The 18,693-nt window shown below is 45.7% G+C and overlaps 2 protein-coding genes and 1 long non-coding RNA gene across 7 annotated transcripts in view; 2 read left to right on the plus strand and 1 right to left on the minus strand.

The window, feature by feature from the left end:
- Positions 1–13,931, plus strand: part of KMT2A (lysine methyltransferase 2A) — a 94,778-nt gene extending 80,847 nt beyond the window's left edge. For 3 of the 5 annotated variants that reach the window (XM_064375464.1, XM_064375465.1, XM_064375466.1), the window contains one exon: positions 6,619–7,020. In XM_064375464.1, the coding sequence (XP_064231534.1) occupies positions 6,619–6,932 (314 nt within the window). In that variant the 3' untranslated portion in view covers positions 6,933–7,020. Of the gene's footprint in view, positions 1–6,618; positions 7,066–7,640; positions 7,725–8,110; positions 8,241–9,001 lie in introns of those variants that run through there. The other 2 variants (XM_064375467.1, XM_064375468.1) reach the window with 1 other exon arrangement.
- On the minus strand, positions 6,384–18,388 carry LOC105729549 (uncharacterized). The gene is made up of 3 exons (XR_001110266.2): positions 18,268–18,388; positions 8,091–8,137; positions 6,384–6,697 (listed from the first exon to the last, which is right to left on the minus strand). It is a non-coding gene; the product is annotated as an uncharacterized LOC105729549 (long non-coding RNA).
- On the plus strand, positions 14,421–18,268 carry TTC36 (tetratricopeptide repeat domain 36). Its single transcript, XM_012470395.2, has 3 exons — positions 14,421–14,716; positions 15,702–15,890; positions 17,928–18,268. The coding sequence occupies exons 1-3, from the start codon at positions 14,599–14,601 to the stop codon at positions 18,188–18,190; spliced, it is 570 nt and encodes a 189-aa protein (XP_012325818.1). The 5' UTR covers positions 14,421–14,598; the 3' UTR covers positions 18,191–18,268.
- Positions 18,389–18,693: the final 305 nt, after the last annotated feature.

Here is an 18,693-nt window from a genome sequence, read left to right on the forward strand (position 1 = left end):
TCCAAGTTCGTTGCCCTTCCATTGAACAAATTACGCTTTTAAGAAATTATCCTAGCTGGGCGTGGTGGCTCACGCCTGTAATCCCAGCACTTTGGGAGGCTGAGGTGGGTGGATCACGAGGTCAAGAGATCGAGACCATCCTGGTCAACATGGTGAAACCCCGTCTTTACTAAAAATACAAAAAATTAGCTGGGCATGGTGGCACGTGCCTGTAATCCCAGCTACTCAGGAGGCTGAGGCAGGAGAATTGCCTGAACCCAGGAGGCGGAGGTTGCGGTGAGCCGAGATTGCGCCATTGCACTCCAGCCTGGGTAACAAGAGCGAAACTCCGTCTCAGAAAAAAAAAAAAAAAAAATAGAAATTATCCTATAGGTAGTCTCAACAAGTCAAAAAAAAATGTATCAAGATCTAGGTTACAATGTGTAGTAGCAAAAAACTGGAAGCAACACAAGTACTTCCCAACAGGGGAATTTAGAAAGAAGTTCAAAGTGAACGAATTGAAAAATCAAGTTATAGCAATACACATATGATCCCAAGTCCTTTTAAATATGCTTAAATTATATATGTGTGGTTGCCTTGAGGAATGGGACCTGGGGAATTCTAATGGGCAAGTTTACTTTCTGTAGTTTCACTTTATTGCCATGAGTATGTATTATATTTGTAAATTTTTTAAAAACTAGTTAATTCAGATGCATTCAATTTTTAAACGAACACGTGGCAAATAAGTTTTTGTTTGTTTGTTTTGGTGTTTTAAGTTGGGATTCTGCTAGGTTTTTAGCCTCTTCTCCTCTTAACTCTTACTTTCCCCATCCTTTAGGCTGGTTCAGCCAATCTCGTGTCCTCACCTTATAAACCAGCCCTATGGCTCAAAACAACTCCAGGAAGCTTGACCACCTTCCTTCTCCTCATCATTCTCATCCTCTTAATTCTACCCCAAAAATATGAGTCACGTCCATTTTTTCTTTCTCATAGCCCTTGTTGTTCTCTAACCTGCAGTGTTTAAAAAGCCTTAAAACTGAGTCTCCTGTCTCACCTCTTTATAGTGTACCCTCAGAGTCACCAGAGGTCTCTCAAAATCTTACTGTTACCTACTAGTTGCAGAGTACAATCTTCAACCCTTACATATTTATTATTAGTAAATATTTACTGACCACTCATAAAATGCCCGATACTATGTTAAACACAGGGTACAGTCACTGAATAGCAGACCCAGCCTGCTTGTTGAGGTTTCCAGGCTATGGATCCTTACATGACAAGTCCTCTTCAGCCGAATTCATCTGTTCAGTCTCAGCTTTCCCCACTTTCCTCACCGCTCAAAATTCTTTCTTTTGTAGCCACACTACACCATTTACTCTTCCAGATTCATCCATGTATCTCTTTTTTTTTTTCCAAGATAAAGTCATACTCTGTCTCCCAAGCTGGAGTGTAGTAGCACAATCTTGGCTCACTGTAACCTCCACCTCCTGGGTTCAAGTGATTCTCCTGCCTCAGCCTCCCAAGTAGCTGGGATTACAGGCATGTGCTACCACGCCCGGCTAATTTTTGTGTTTTTAGTAGAGACAGGGTTTCACCATATTGGCCAGGCTGCTCTCAAACTCCTGACCTTGTGATCCGCCCCACCTCGGCCTCCCAAAGTGCTGGGCTCACAGGCGTGCGCCACTGCACCCGGCCCATCCATGTGTCTTAAAGTGTAGTCTGTAGGTGTGAATCAGAATCTCTGGGCTTGGAGCTGAGAAAGCTGAATTTTTAACATGCGCCCCCCGCAAGCAATTCTTATTGCTTATCCTCCATGTGCTTTCACATTAGCATAACATGGTTCATGCAGTTCCCTCTACCAGGACCTACTTCCTCCATCTACTGTCTCCTCTCCAAATTCCCTTGTTTACGCAACAAACTCCTATTAATCTTTTAAGACTTTGCTCAAAGTCACCTCTTGTCTTTTTTTTTCTTTAACCTTTTTTGATCATTCTTCCTGTGCCTATGAAAATCCCAACTCTTGGCCAGGCACAGTGGCTCACGCCTATAATCCCAGCACTTTGGGAGGCTGAGGCGGGTGGATCATGAGGTCAAGAGATCGAGACCATCCTGGTCAACATGGTGAAACCCTGTCTCTACTAAAAATACAAAAATTAGCTGGGCATGGTGGCGTGAGCCTGTAGTCCCAGCTACTTGGGAGGCTGAGGCAGGAGAATTGCTTGAACCCAGGAGGCGGAGGTTGCAGTGAGCCACTGCACTCCAGCCTGGGTAACAAGAGCGAAACTCCGTCTCAAAAAAAAAAAAAGAAAATCCCAACTCTTAACTGATTTAAAGAGTGAGATAATTTATCATCTTATATAAAAGAAAGTCCAGAGGTAGGACGGACACCAGGATTGATTGGTACAGGAGCTTGCAATGTCATCCAGTACCTAGATTCTTTTCTTCTTTTCACTTTATGATCTATAGTAAAACTTATCTTCAAGCTGGTAACAAATGGCTGCAGCAGTTCCCATGATAACATTCAGCCATCGCAGTGTTCAGAGGAACAGGAGGGACTTTTTCTTAGGAAAAAATGGATGTCTCACAGACCAGAATTTGGTACCATGCCTGTTTCTTTTTTTGTTGTTGTTTTTTTGAGACAGAGTCTTGGTCTGTTGGCACAGGCTGGAGTGCAGTGGTGCAATCTTGGCTCACTGCAACCTCCATCTCCTGGGTTCAAGCAATTCTCCTGCCTTAGCCTCCCGAGTAGCTGGGATTACAGGTACATGCCACCATGACTGGCTAATTTTTGTTTTAGTAGAGACGGGGTTCCACCATGTTGGCCAGAGAGACCTCTGGTGACTTTGAGGGTACACTATAAAGAGGCAAGATAGGAGACTCGGTTATAAGGTAATCCACCCACCTTAGGTAATCTACCCACCTCAGCCTCCCAAAGTGCTGAGATTATAGGCATGAGCCACCACGCCTAGCCCCATGTCCATTTCTAAGCCAGTCACTGGCAAAGGGACTGGGATTCCCAGGATTGTTTTAGACTAGTCATCTGGGGTGGAAGGGATGCTGGAAGTTAAGCACAATGACCCTTGTGTTTCCCAGTCCAAAACCTGTCCATTATTCTCCATGTCCAGTGCTGCCACCCTGTCCTTACCCTCATGACCTTATATTCTAGTGGTATATATGTACGTATATGTAAGGACCATGAAGAAGATAACATGGGGAAATGAAATAGAGTGACACAAAGTTGGGTAGTTGGTGGCAGGAAATCTGGAATCTCTTGATGAGGTGACATTTGAGCTTAGACCTGAGTGATGATGAGAAGCCAATCATGCAAATACATAAAGCAGATTCATTCAGACAAGCTAGGAGGCCAAGGCAGGAGGGCCGCTTGAGCCTAGGAGTTTGAGGTTATGGCGTGCCAAGATCATACCTGTGAATAGCCACTGCACCAGCTGGACAACAGAGTGAAACCCCATCTCTTAAAAATAAATTAAATACTTTTTTCTAAAGTCCTGACACAGAGAAAACAGCAGATGAAAAAGTCCTGAAGTGGGAATATCTTTGATATGTTTATTGTCTGTCTCTTCCATGAAGTAAAAGCTCTATGAATAGAGGTACCTTGTCTATCTTGCTCACCTCTGTGTTCCCTGGGTCCTGTCTGGCACAGTGGAAAGATGGAAAGAGTCCCTGGGATATTTTAGGTGTGTAGTACATATTTATTGAATGAATAAATGAGTCTCCCACAAGCAGAATAGATTGTTCCTGCTTAAGAGTTCTCATTGGCCGGACGCGGTGGCTCACACCTGTAATCCCAGCAATTTGGGAGGCCAAGGTGGGCGGATCACCTGAGGTCAGGAGTTCAAGACCAGCCTGTCCAACATGATGAAACCCCGTTTCTACTAAAAATAAAAAAATTAGCTGAGCATGGTGGCAGGTGCCTGTAATTGCAGCTACTTGGGGGGCTGAGGCAAGAGAATCACTTGAACCCAGGAGGAGGAGGTTGCAGTGAGCTAAGATTGCCCCATTGCACTCCAGCCCGGGCAACAAAAGTGAAACTCCATCTCAAAAAAAAAAAGAGTTCCCATAGTACTTTATGTTATACCAGAATTTGGACACTTGCACATTGTATGGTTTGTGTACATCTCTGCCTTCCTCTGATGTGAGCTGCTTAAAAACAGGCAGGGGCCCACACATAATGCATCTCAGTTTTCTCATTATCATCACAATATTAATCTCATTGTAAGTCCTCTGGTGAATGTAGAATTGAACATTCAGCATACATATTAAAAGGAACTTTCTGTGAAAATATACTTGCGTATGTAGTATGTTTTTCAAAGTCTTTTTTTTACCTAAGAATTCACAGCAATCTAGAACTCCCAGGAAATAATTCTTAAGGAAAATTAGTGGTCTGTAGAAAAAAGAGTTTGCCATTGCATTATATGGCTTACGCTCTTATGTTGTAGACTTGTGTTATATACTTAAGGCAAATTCTTATGGGACCAACAGTTATGATCATAAGAATGTCATTTATCTGGGGCCAGTGCAGTGGCTCACTCCTGTGATCCAAGCAAATTGGGAGACCAAGGCAGGAGGATCACTTGAGGCCAGGAGTTTGAGACCAGCCTGAGCAACACAGTGAGCCCCTGTCTCCACAAGAAATTTAAAAATTAGCCAAACACAGTGGCATATGCCTGTAGCCCCAGCTACCCAGGAGGCCAAGGTGGGAGCAGTTTGAGCCCAGAAGTTCAAGGTTACAGTAAGCTATGATCATGCCACTGCACTCCAGCCTGGGTAACAAAATGAAACCTGTCTCTTAGAAAAAGAATATTGCTTATCTAGAGACGTTCTTTTGTTTGTTTGTTTTTGAGATGGGGTCTCACTCTGTTGCCCAGGCTGGAGTGCAGTGGCATGATCATCCGCTTTTTCATCTGCTGTTTCCTCTGCGTCAGGACATTACGCCAAGGTTATATCTCTAAATATGCTTCATAACACAAACTGTATGTCTGCTGGAATTGCATACGTGCAATTGCAATCCTAATACAATTACACTTATGAAATGGATACTTGATCCACAACAGATACCATTATTGTTTCCATATCTCCGTATCTATTAATAATACCAAAAGCAATGTTTGTAAATGAAATCATATTGTTTACTTAATAAAAATATCAAGAACATTAGCTATTTGCTAGTGCCAAAAAGAAGTGTGGCAGTTGTAACTGTGCCCTGTCCCTTTAATGGAAAAAGCCAAATCATTTTAAAATGAAAGCCTTTCACCATCGATGCCAGGCTTATATAAATGTTGTTTTTATAAAATAAAAAGAAATTTTTTTTTTTTTTTTTTTTTTTTTTTTTTTTTTTTTTTTTTTTTTTTTTTTGAGACGGAGTCTCGCTCTTGTTACCCAGGCTGGAGTGCAATGGCGCGATCTCGGCTCACCGCAACCTCCGCCTCCTGGGTTCAGGCAATTCTCCTGCCTCAGCCTCCTGAGTAGCTGGGATTACAGGCACGCGCCACCGTGCCCAGCTAATTTTTTTGTATTAATAGAGACGGGGTTTCACAATGTTGACCAGGATGGTCTCGATCTCTCGACCTCGTGATCCACCCGCCTCGGCCTCCCAAAGTGCTGGGATTACAGGCTTGAGCCACCGCGCCCGGCCAAATAAAAAGAAATTTTAAAATGCTCATTAACAGCATGAGAGTGTGAGTAGAAGAAAGCAGCTACTCAGTATACTACTCCATACATTCATCGTAACAGCACAAGAGAGTTCTGTATTAGGGGTGTATTAACATTGCTTTTAAACTTGAGTGAGGCTGGCTGGGTGCTGTGGCTCACGCCTGTAATCCCAGCACTTTGGGAAGCCGAGACAGGTGCATCAGCTGAGGTCAGGAGTCTAAGACCAACCTGGCCAATATGGTGAAACCCTGTCTCTACTAAAAATACAAAAAAATTATCTGGGCATGGTGGTGCACTCCTCTAGTCACAGCTATTTGGGAGGCTGAGGCAGGAGAATTGCTTGAACCCAGGAGATGGAGGTTGCAGTGAGCTGAGATCAGACCACTGCACTCCAGCCAGGGTGACAGGGCGAGACTCGGTCTCAAAATAAATAAATAAATAAATAAACTTTAGTGAGGTATCTGGAGGAATATGAGCTTATAGAACATAGGTAATCCATTCCTATAAACTAAAATGGGATTTTATTTGTAGTTATGCAGTCCAGAGTTCACATCTTGCCAAATTATGTGGCCTTGGGAGTGTTACGTCAGGTCTCTAAGCCTGTTTGCTCACCTGAAAATGAAGCTAGTAATTCCTGCCTCATGTGGTCATTATGAGCATGACATAAAATAACGCATGTATATAGCGTTAGCATATAGCATGTCTGTGTAATACAGCACATACAAAATAGTCCATAGTTTGGTGGCATGCCTTTTTCACTTAGCCGTCTATCACAAACATTTTTCATTTTGGTAGATTTGTATCAGCATCATTTTAATGGCTATCTGATGCTAATTTTGAGCTGATATGTACTATAATTCACCCTTGAGCAGCCTCTGGCACAGTTACTCTCTAGCATAGGCATTTCTGTAGAACTGTGCTGTTTCCAGTTGACTATGCTCCTCACTGCCTGGGTGCCTCTGATCCTTCTAGGTGTTAACGGTTTGAGGATGCTGGGGATTCTCCATGATGCAGTTGTGTTCCTGATTGAGCAGCTGTCTGGTGCCAAGCACTGTCGAAATTACAAATTCCGTTTCCACAAGCCAGAGGAGGCCAATGAACCCCCGTTGAACCCTCATGGCTCAGCCAGGGCTGAAGTCCACCTCAGGCAAGTTCCCTTCTTTTCTGTTAGCAGATTTGGTTCTCGATTTTATTATCTCCTGACACCATTGTCTTCCCACATACTCTTTGAGATTTCCAGTGTTAATGCCTTTGTCCTTTACTGCTTTATTAAAGTGTTTCTCTAAATACGTTGTAATATTTTGGCTCCAGGAAGTCAGCATTTGACATGTTTAACTTCCTGGCTTCTAAACATCGTCAGCCTCCTGAATACAACCCCAATGATGAAGAAGAGGAGGAGGTACAGCTGAAGTCAGCTCGGTAAGTCTTGAGTGGAGAGCAGTCATTAGAAACTGCTTTCCCTCTCCTCTAGCTGGTTAGGGCACTATGTAGGAATTGTTTACATCAGAATTTCCCCAATAAGATTTAAGAAGACTGGGCTGGGTGTGGTGGTTCACGCCTGTAATCCAAGCACTTTGGAGGCCAAGGCGGGCGGATCACCTGAGGTCGGGAGTTCAAGACCAGCCTGACCAACATGGTGAAACCCCATCTTTAAAAATAAATAAATAAATAAAATAAAGAAGATTTAAGAAGACTGAAATCCATTTGTGTTGAAGTAGTAGTAGGTGCCTGGTAAGGAGTGAGGAATATAAGGTACAGAAGAGAAATTCAAAGAACTGTAAGAGGCCTATTTTCTTTAATGATAGTATACTCTGTCAGCCTTGGTTGTCATCATGGTCAGAAAGTACTATATATACTAAAAATGGGCCTCATTTTATAAGGCACTTACTCAGTTTGAACAAAGAGTGTACTACTTTTCTCTAGGAACCTTTGACTCAAGACTCAAAACATTATTTCCTGAAGAAAATTTGTTAATAATATGTCTTGTCTCTTAGGAGGGCAACTAGCATGGATCTGCCAATGCCCATGCGTTTCCGGCACTTAAAAAAGACTTCTAAGGAGGCAGTTGGTGTCTACAGGTAAGGCTAAAATTATAGAAAATGAACGAAGTTTTCCAGAATCAAAGTAGACCAAATGCTGGACTGACTTTCCTCACTCAGTAAGTGAGGATTTTATGGATACTAATTATTGACCCTCATATCCTGGGATCCTGCAACTCCTTGTGTTGAACAAGGACTTTAACACAGTAAGCATTAAAACATTGCCTCTTCCAGTGGGCTACAGAATGGAGATACCTTTCATCTTTAGCCATTTGTTAGAACAATATACACAAATCAAGTGGGTCCAAATTTTTACTTTCTCAGGTCCCTCCTGGGGAACTAAGACCAGGATAACTTATTCATGTATTCATGCATTTAACCTTACTTGCAAAATTTGTGTCTGACCTCTTTTCCATCTGTCCTAGGTCTCCCATCCATGGCCGGGGTCTTTTCTGTAAGAGAAACATTGATGCAGGTGAGATGGTGATTGAGTATGCTGGCAATGTCATCCGTTCCATCCAGACTGACAAGCGGGAAAAGTATTATGACAGCAAGGTAAGTCTCCCACTTGCATTCACCCAGTTCTTTTGTTTTGCTATAGAAAGGGACCAGTATGATCCCTGGATCCCAAAAGAAATAGTGTATGTTATCAATTCAAAGACCTTTCTTAAAAAAAAAAAAAACAGGCTGGGCACAGTGGCTCATGCCTATAATCCCAGCACTTTGGGAGGCCAAGGCAGGCAGATCAGCTGAGGTCAGGAGTTCGAGACCAGCCTGACTAACATCGTGAAACCCCGTCTGTACTAGAAATACAAAAATTAGCTGGGCGTAGTGGCAGGCGCCTGTAATCCCAGCTACTCGGGAGGCTGAGGCAGGAGGTTGCAGTGAGCCGAAATCACACCACCGCACTCCAGCCTGGGCAACAGAGCGAGACTCTGTTTCAAAAAAAAAAAAAAAAAAAACTCTGAAATTTGTGAGGGGCCCAGTAAAAGTAGAGAATCCACTCTGAGGATTAGTACAGAAAGTTTTACTCTTTGAAGGCTTCTCTGAGTGGCTCCTAGTATCAGAAGCACATAGCCATACAAGTTTTAGGTTTCTCTTTCCTGCAAAGACATTAGAAACCTCTAGACTAGTGGCCTGTAATCTAGGAACTCCTTATGGAAGCATCTTGAAAGATAGGTACTGGGAGAAATCTGGGAATTTTACTAGAGGAAACTTTATCAGCGGCTATAGGTAACATCAGGAGAAAACTGGGAAATGTTCTTAAACCTGAGTTTGTAAGAAATGACAAGTTCTCCTTTCTCCTGCACATACAGGGCATTGGTTGCTATATGTTCCGAATTGATGACTCAGAGGTAGTGGATGCCACCATGCATGGAAATGCTGCACGCTTCATCAATCACTCATGTGAGCCTAACTGCTACTCTCGGGTCATCAATATTGATGGGCAGAAGCACATTGTCATCTTTGCCATGCGTAAGATCTACCGAGGAGAGGAACTCACTTATGACTATAAGTTCCCCATTGAGGATGCCAGCAACAAGCTGCCCTGCAACTGTGGCGCCAAGAAATGCCGGAAGTTCCTAAACTAAAGCTGCTCTTCTCCCCCAGCGTTGGAGCGCAGAGACACAGGGCCATCCAAAGCAATGCTGAAGGCCTTTTCCAGCAGCTGGGAGCTCCCGGATTGAGTGGGCACAGCTGAGGGGCCTCCGTGATGGCTGAGCTCTCTTATGTCCTATACTCACATCAGACATGTGATCATAGTCCCGGAGAGAGAGTTGAGGTCTCGAAGAAAAGATCCATGATCGGCTTTCTCCTGGGGCCCCTCTGATTGTTTACCGTTAAAAAGTGGGAGTGGGGTCCTTAGCAGACTTGCCTGGAAGGAGCCTATTATGGAGGGTTGGTTATGTTGGGAGATTGGGCCTGAATATCTCCACAGAAATAAGTTGCCATCCTCAACTTGGCGCTTTCCCAAGCACTATAAGTGAGGGGTCAGGCAAGGCTCCAGATGGAGGGTTGGTTGGATTCCTGACAGTTTGCCAGTCAGGCCCCGCCTACGGCGTCTGTCGAACAAACAGAGGTCTGGTGGTTTTCCCCACTATCCTCCCACTCAAGGGTTCACTTCTGGTTGGGAGACAGGATTCCTGGCACCTCTGGTGTCAAAAGGCTGTCATGGGATTGTGCCAATTAATTACCAAACGTTGAACCTGCGGGCTTTGAGTGGGAGTGTTGTCCCCAGGAGCCTTATCTCAGCCAATTACCTTTCTTGACAGTAGGAGCAGCTTCCCTCTCCCATTCCCTCTCTTCACTCCCTTTTCTTCCTTTCCCCTGTCTTCATCCCACTGCTTTCCCATGCTTCTTTCTGGGTTGTAGGGTAGACTGACTCCCTGCTCAAGGACACTCCCTGTTGGGCCTAGGATGTGCCTGCAAAAAGTTCCCTGAGCCTGTAAGCACTCCAGGTGGGGAAGTGGACAGGAGCCATGGTCATAACCAGACAGAATTTGGAAACGTTTTCATGAAGCTCCACAGAGAGTTTTAAAGAAACATATGTAGCATGATTTTTTAGGAGAGGAAAAAGATTATTTAAATAGGATTTAAACCATGCAACAACCAGAGCGTCACAGCCAGGATGACCCCTGGGTCCCATTCCTAAGACGTGGATACTTTATTTTCCCCTTGTTAAGACATAGGAAGACTTAATTTTTAAACGGTCAGTGTCCAGTTGAAGGCAGAACACTAATCAGATTTCAAGGCCCATGACTTGGGGACTAGACCACCTTGTGTTGAGGGAACTCTGCCACCTGCGCACAACCCACAGCTAAAGTAAATTCAATGACACTACTGTCCTGATTACTCCTTAGGATGTGGTCAAAACAGCATCAAATGTTTCTTCTCTTCCTTTCCCCAAGACAGTGTCCTCAACCTGTTAAATTAAGTCATTGGATTTTACTCTGTTCTGTTTACAGTTTACTATTTAAGGTTTTATAAATGTAAATATATTTTGTATATTTTTCTATGAGAAGCACTTCATAGGGAGAAGCACTTATGACAAGGCTATTTTTTAAACCGCGGTATTATCCTAATTTAAAAGAAGATCGGTTTTTAATAATTTTTTATTTTCATAGGATGAAGTTAGAGAAAATATTCAGCTGTACACACAAAGTCTGGTTTTTCCTGCCCAACTTCCCCCTGGAAGGTGTACTTTTTGTTGTTTAATGTGTAGCTTGTTTGTGCCCTGTTGATAAATGTTTCTTGGGTTTGCTCTTTGACAATAAATGGAGAAGGAAGGTCACCCAACTCCATTGGGCCACTCCCCTCCTTCCCCTATTGAAGCTCCTCAAAAGGCTACAGTAATATCTTGATACAACAGTTTCTCTTCTTTCCCACGCCGTCTCTCTCCTTTCCGACACAACTTCCAGAGTGGTGAGAGATGGCAATCTTTTACATTTCCCTCATCTTTCTTACTTCAGAGTTAGCAAACAAGTTGAATGGCAACTTGACATTTTCCATCACCATCTGCCTCATAGGCCACTCTTTCCTTTCCCTCTGCCCACCAAATCCTCATACATCTGCAAAGAACCCATTGATCACCTTTGCCCTCTTTTGGGGCAGCCCATTGAAACTGAAGCACAGTCTGACCACTCATGATAAAGCAGATTCTACTCTGCCTCTGCCACAAGGTTTCAGAGTAGTGTAGTCCAAGTAGAGGGTGGGGCACCCTTTTCTCGCCGCAAGAAGCCCATTCCTATGGAAGTCTAGCAAAGCAATACGACTCAGCCCAGCACTCTCTGCCCCAGGACTCATGGCTCTGCTGTGCCTTCCATCCTGGGCTCCCTTCTCTCCTGTGACCTTAAGAACTTTGGCTGGTGGCTTTGCTGGAACATTGTCACTGTTTTTACTGTCATGCAGGGAGCCCAGCACTGTGGCCAGGATGGCAGAGACTTGTCATCATGGAGAAGTGCCAGCAGGGGACTGGGGAAAGGCACTCTACCCAGACCTCACCTCCCTTCCTCCTTTCACCCATGAACAAGATGCAGTGGCCTTCGGGGTTCCACTAGTGTCTGCTTTCCTTTATTATTGCACTGTGTGAGGTTTTTTTGTAAATCCTTGTATTCCTATTTTTTTTAAAGAAAAAAAACTTAAGCTGCATTTGTTACTGAAATGATTAATGCACTGATGGGTCCTGAATTCACCTTGAGAAAGACCCAAAGGCCAGTCAGGGGGTGGGGGGAACTCAGCTAAATAGACCTAGTTACTGCCCTGCTAGGCCATGCTGTACTGTGAGCCCCCTCCTCACTCTCTACCAACCCCAAACCCTGAGGACAGGGGAGGAACCCACAGCTTCCTTCTCCTGCCAGCTGCAGATGGTTTGCCTTGCCTTTCCACCCCCTAATTGTCAACCACAGAAATGAGAAATTCCTTCTAGCTCAGCCTTGAGTCCATTGCCAAATTTTCAGCACACCTGCCAGCAACTTGGGGGATAAACGAAAGTTTCCCTGCAAGAGGGAAAGAAGGCAAAAATGGCATAGCTATCTCCAAAACACATCTGAGTTTATTTCAAAAGTGACCAAGGGAATCTCCGCACAAAAGTGCAGATTGAGGAATTGCAGTGGGTCATTCCTAAGAATCCCCCAAGGGGCATCCCAGATCCCTAAGAAGTAACAGCTACAAACCTGGTCAGTTCTCAGTGAGAGCCAGCTCACTTATAGCTTTGCTGCTAGAACCTGTTGTGGCTGCATTTCCTGGTGGCCAGTGACAACTGTGTAACCAGAATAGCTGCATGGCGCTGACCCTTTGGCCGGAACTTGGTCTCTTGGCTCCCTCCTTGGCCACCCACCACCTTACGCACAGCCCCTCTGTTTTTAGACCAATAACAGGAATTAAGGGGGAAGCCCTGGCAGCTATACGTTTTCAACCAGACTCCTTTGCCGGGACCCAGCCCGCCACCCTGCTCGCCTCCGTCAAACCCCCGGCCAATGCAGTGAGCACCATGTAGCTCCCTGGATTTAAAAAAAAAAAAAAAAAAAAAAAAAAAAAATACAACACACACACAAAAAAACAAAAAACAAAAAAAAAATCTTCTTAATGAATGTATCTTCCTAAAGGACTGACGTTCAATCAAATATCTGAAAATACTAAAGGTCAAAACCTTGTCAGATGTTAACTTTAAAGTTTGGTTTGGGTTTTTTTTTTTTTTAATTAGAAATCAAGTTTTTGTTTTTAAGGAAAAGCGGGTCATTGCAAAGGGCTGGGTGTAATTTTATGTTTCGTTTCCTTCATTTTAAAGCAATACAAGGTTATTGAGCAGATGGTTTTGTGCCGAATCATGAATACCAGTCAAGTCACACACTCTGAAAACTTGCAACTTTTTGTTTGTTTTGGTTTTCAAATATAAATATGATATATATAGGAACTAATATAGTAATGCACCATGTAACAAAGCCTAGTTCAGTCCATGGCTTTTAATTCTCTTAACACTATAGATAAGGATTGTGTTACAGTTGCTAGTAGCGGCAGGAAGATGTCAGGCTCACTTTCCTCTGATTCCGAAATGGAGGGAACCTCTAATCATAAAGGAATGGTAGAATAGTCCATTCCTCGGATCAGAGAGAAACACAGAAATGGTGTCACCTGGATTTTCTGCCCATGAATGTTGCCAGTCAGTACCTGTCCTCCTTGTTTCTCTATTTTTGGTTATGAATGTTGGGGTTACCACCTGCATTTAGGGGAAAATTGTGTTCTGTGCTTTCCTGGTATCTTGTTCCGAGGTACTCTAGTTCTGTCTTTCAACCAAGAAAATAGAATTGTGGTGTTTCTTTTATTGAACTTTTAACAGTCTCTTTAGTAAATACAGGTAGTTGAATAATTGTTTCAAGAGCTCAACAGATGACAAGCTTCTTTTCTAGAAATAAGACATTTTTTGACAACTTTATCATGTATAACAGATCTGTTTTTTTTTTTTCCTTGTGTTCTTCCAAGCTTCTGGTTAGAGAAAAAGAGAAAAAAAAAAAAGGAAAATGTGTCTAAAGTCCATCAGTGTTAACTCCCTGTGACAGGGATGAAGGAAAATACTTTAATAGTTCAAAAAATAATAATGCTGAAAGCTCTCTACGAAAGACTGAATGTAAAAGTAAAAAGTGTACATAGTTGTAAAAAAAAGGAGTTTTTAAACATGTTTATTTTCTATGCACTTTTTTTTATTTAAGTGATAGTTTAATTAATAAACATGTCAAGTTTATTGCTGCACACGGTTGAGCTTCCTTTTGGCTTTGGTTGGAGGGGGTGGAGAAAAGGGGAGGGGCATGTCCTGTGACCTGGTCACAAAGCACCTTCCACAGTCCTTTGCTTTAAGGTGGCATCACTAAATCATTCCTTGCAGCCCACCTTCAGGTCTGCTCCACACTGGCTGTCTTGACTGTATTTTCTTCCTTTATTAATCAATGATGTATGTTCAGGACCTAATTAATTCTGGATATGAGGAAAGGTCAAGAGGACAAAGGAACAGTACCTTTACCTTCTACATATCTCCCCTGTTTTATCCAAGGAGATCAGATAGTGACTTTTATCTATTTTCTCCTAAACTGTGAATATAATACACTGAAAGCATTTCACGGAGAAGTTGGAGAGCACCTTCTCTTAGCTGCGTTCCACCTTAAGGCTGAAGGTGGATTTGTTTACTGTTTCTTCTGGGGGCAGCGGCAGTTGAGAAATAACTAAATATTCTGCCAAGCCAGGGTCAACCCTTCAGGCCACAGGTTGAGCAAATGCTACAGCCCAGAAAGGGAGACACTCCTCATGAAGGGGTGGTCTTCATCCTTTTAGATCAACTTCCTGCTGGAGGCTCCACCCCTACCACTGTCCTCCCTATTCTCTCATCCGGAGTCATCTTTTGGGATTTTTGGAGTTGAGCACCATGGGGACTCCAAATGATCAGGCAGTGCTGCAGGCCATCTTCAACCCTGACACCCCATTTGGAGACATTGTTGGATTGGACCTGGGGGAGGAAGCAGAAGAGGAAGAACTAGAAGAAGGTGAGCATTTGACCTGGACTGTAGCTCTGCACACAGGCTGGCCTGCTGGCCTTCCAAGGTAGCAGAGGGAGGTGATCTTATAGGGCCCCTTGTTCCATGACCCTTGGATTATGATTGAGATTGGAATCAGAAAGGTTGGCTGCTCCTTAGTGCACTGATGATTTGGTAAGAGACGTCCTGCCAAGTGGAGTAAGCTAGGGTTTGTCTCTCAATCCGTCAGCTCCCATGCCTCTGAACTTAACACTTAATTGATTGTATGATCCAAGCTTAACTGCCAGGTGATGTTAAACTCTCACATTTTTTGTCGTAACAGAATACCACCATCACCCCTACCCAGAACAGAAGACCAAAATAAGGCAGGGCATGGTGGCTCAGTTGAGTGGTTCCAATATGGCAACCACAACCAGTATCTGTTAAACACTGTCACAAGCCAAGCTCCAAGCTAACTCTTCCGCAGAGTGCGTTCACTGCCTTTTCCATTAGCCCCTAATTAAGGAGTTTTCGATATCCTTTGTTTCTAGAGGAATAAAGCCTACACCTTACTAACTCAGGCTGAAACACTGAGGGCTACATTAGAAGTGATGTTCATGATCTGGGAATATCGTGGTGGCCTTTGCATAAGAGGCAGTGTAGTAGAGCAAAATGCAGACAAAAGCCAGAACGACCTGGGTTCACATCCAAGCTCTGTATGTATGGCCTGTGTGACCTTGAACAAGTTATTTAACAAGTTAAGGAGTTTGGGCTTCATTCTCTTGGCAATGGGGAGCCAACTAAGGCCCCTTTCCAGGTCCCTTGGAACTCAGGCAACGGTAGCTCCCAGCCTTAGCGACCCAATCTCCCCCATACCCCAAACACTGCAACTGACCACTGCTGTAACCCATACCCAGTCAGCTCTGGCTCAGATCTAATTCCAAAGCCTGAGGTGGCTTTTTCTTCTTGCTACCAACTGCACACCTGGCCCTTCATGGCTCCTTCCCTGGCCCAGATGCAGTTTTCCCTCAAGCACAGCTGGAGCAGTCCAAGGCCCTGGAGCTGCAGGGGGTGATGGCAGCAGAGGCTGGGGACCTCAGCACAGCTCTGGAGAGGTTTGGCCAAGCCATCTGCCTGCTGCCTGAGAGGGCTTCAGCCTACAACAACCGTGCCCAGGCCAGGCGACTCCAGGGAGACGTGGCAGGTAAGGGGAGATGCCCTATATCCTCTGCAAAAGGGGCCACGGGAGAGCACAGACCAGACATGAAGGAGCTGTGGAGCTGGGGTGGCCTTGCTAAACTCCTCTGGAGCCTGTCTTCTTACCTATAAGGTAGGAGATGTATGGGGCCCTGCTAATCTAATGGGGCTATTGTGAAATTCAAAAGAGACTGCATTCCATTGATTAAGGAACATTTAATGAGAGCCTACTATGTGGTAGTAGGCTGGTGCTGAAGACACTGAGATAAAAGGTATGTTGATTGCCAACATTTATATAGCAGTCACTGTACCAGGCATTAAGCACTTTACATATAAACTATAGTAAATCAATCCTCACAACAACCCTAAAAAGTATATACTATTGTTACCCCAGTTTATAGATGAAGAAACTGAAGCATGGAGAGGCTAAGTAATTTGCCCACTATCATACAGTTAGCAGCAGAGCTGGGATGTGAACCAGGTGGTAGGGCTCTAGAGTGTGTGCTCTTAATCCCCACATGATACTGCTCCTCAAAAAGCTCCCAGTCCAGGGGGCAGAACAGACACATAATTCAGAGACCAGTGTAACATGTGTGAGAGGGGTCAGTGTGGGACCCATTCCTGAAGAGTGAGTTTTCAAGTATGAGTAGGAGTTAGCTGGTGAGTGGAGAAGGTAGTCTGTAGAGGTCCAAAAAGCAGACACAGGTACAGAGAACTTCAGGTCTTCAGGCTGGCTGGAGCAGGGAGTGGAAAAAGGACGGAGAGCTGAGCCTGGAGCTGTGGGCAAGGGCCTGATCCACACCTTGGGAGTGTTAGGCTAAGACTGTGCTGTCTTGAAAACATGGGGACCACTCAAGGGTTTTAACATGGGAGTGAATGGATCAAACCCCTGCTGCATTCAGTTTATTCTAATTAAGTGGAGACAAAGGGACCATGCTGGGGACCAAAGATCAGGCTGACAGGAAGGTATAAACCAAGGAAACCTAGTACTACTTGACTGTTAGGAGCAGTGGTGATGCAGGTGCTCCCAAGACCAGCAATCCCAGGCTGGGGAGTTTTGAGTCCACTCCAGGAACAATGGAAACCTCCCAAGAGCCCCTTTCCAGGCTTATCTGCCCCAGATCGCTGAAGACAGCCTGCAGACCAAAACCCCAGAGAGATGCAGAGGTGATTCCAACTGGAGATTCCTCCAGACCAGCTCCTCTGAGGGAAACCAAGAAGTACTGCAACCTGAGAGCTTCTCCAGAGGCTCAGGCTCTTTAGGAGACTAGAGAACAAGAGTGAATTGAAGCAGGGCCCGGAATGAAGGCAGCCTGGTGGACTTACAAAAGGTGGCTGACTGCCTGAGGTTCTGAGTTCAGAGTTCTGAGGCCCAACCCAAGTAATTTATGATAATAAAAATAAAAATGGTGCAGGCCAGCTCTGGCTCCAGGACCAAGGAAATTAGATTCAACCAAAGAATGATGAAGGGCAATCAGTCCAGGAAATAGGGGAGAGAGGTGTTCTAAAGCAAGCAATAGAAAAAAAGGCCCTCAAAAGGAAAACAATGAGAATTTGACTTGACTGTACTTGTAAGAAATGACTGCAGAGTTAATTTTTTTGAACCCTGACATTCAGAATCAGTCACCTGACACAGTGGATGCTTAATAACAGGTGTGGAATAAATTGGCTGCTACTTGCCCGGGCAGTGGGTCAGACTTATAAACTTAGTGACCATTCAGAATCCTGCAACGTTCATGTTTTCGTGTATTAGCGGTGGAAAATAATACGAACAAGGCGAGACCTGTACTTCAGTCCCAGCTCTGCCACTAAGTGGCCTGGCTATACAGCCCCAGGCAAGTCCTCTCAACTCTTCTACAGTCTTAATCTGTGTAATGGGTATAACAGTCGGTACCTCTAGCAGGTGCGAGGCGGATTGTAAACGGCCCCGCCCGGGAGCCGCAAGAACCACGGCGGCAGGTGCGGCCGCAGGTGGGCGGGGGCTACGGCTAAGCCGCCCCGGACGCCGCTGACCACCGCCCCGCCCGCCCTGTCGGTCCCGTAGGCGCCCTGGAGGACCTGGAGCGCGCGGTGCAGCTGAGCGGCGGCCGGGGACGCGCCGCCCGCCAGAGCTTTGTGCAGCGCGGACTCCTGGCGCGGCTGCAGGGACGGGACGACGACGCCCGCAGGGACTTCAAGCGGGCAGCGCGGCTGGGCAGCCCCTTCGCGCGGCGCCAGCTGGTGCTGCTCAACCCCTACGCCGCGCTGTGCAACCGCATGCTGGCCGACATGATGGGGCAGTTGCGCCGCCCCCTCAACGGCCGCTGAGAGCTGCGGAGCTCCGGCGTCTGGGGGCGAGGGGACGGGGAGGGGGGCCCTGAACCAATAAAGTCGTCGGTTCTCACCAACTCTGCCTGCTCCTGCGTCCTGCCTGCGCCCGGCAAGAAGGGCACTCGGGGGGACTCTGCGCGGGGGGCCCTTGGTGCGGACTAGGGACCCGCCAGGGGGGTGGTGAGCCGCGGCCGCCCACCTGCCAGAGGAGGGTCTGTGGGGGCTTGCGGTCGGGCATCGATTGGCCCTGCCTGGCGCAGCCCTCGCCCCTGCAGCGGACTGCGGTGCTCATCAGACCTGAGCAGTTGCTCCGGCGGCGCTCGGGGAGGGAGCCAGGTGAGCCGCCCTGGTGGCTGGGGGTGGTGGGGGGTGGTGGGGGGTGGTGGGGGGTGGTGGGGGGGCGGGGACGGGATGCTCGGCGACCCCACCCTCCCATCACCCCTTCCTCTTCTGCTCACATTCACCAGAGCCACCAACATCAAGAAAGGGGGCGTAGGGCG

The sequence above is a fragment of the Aotus nancymaae genome, unplaced genomic scaffold (assembly GCF_030222135.1).
Source record: "Aotus nancymaae isolate 86718 unplaced genomic scaffold, 86718_ANA_hifiasm-v0.15.2.pri h1tg000012l, whole genome shotgun sequence".
In the NCBI taxonomy this organism is placed as follows: Eukaryota; Metazoa; Chordata; class Mammalia; order Primates; family Aotidae; genus Aotus; species Aotus nancymaae.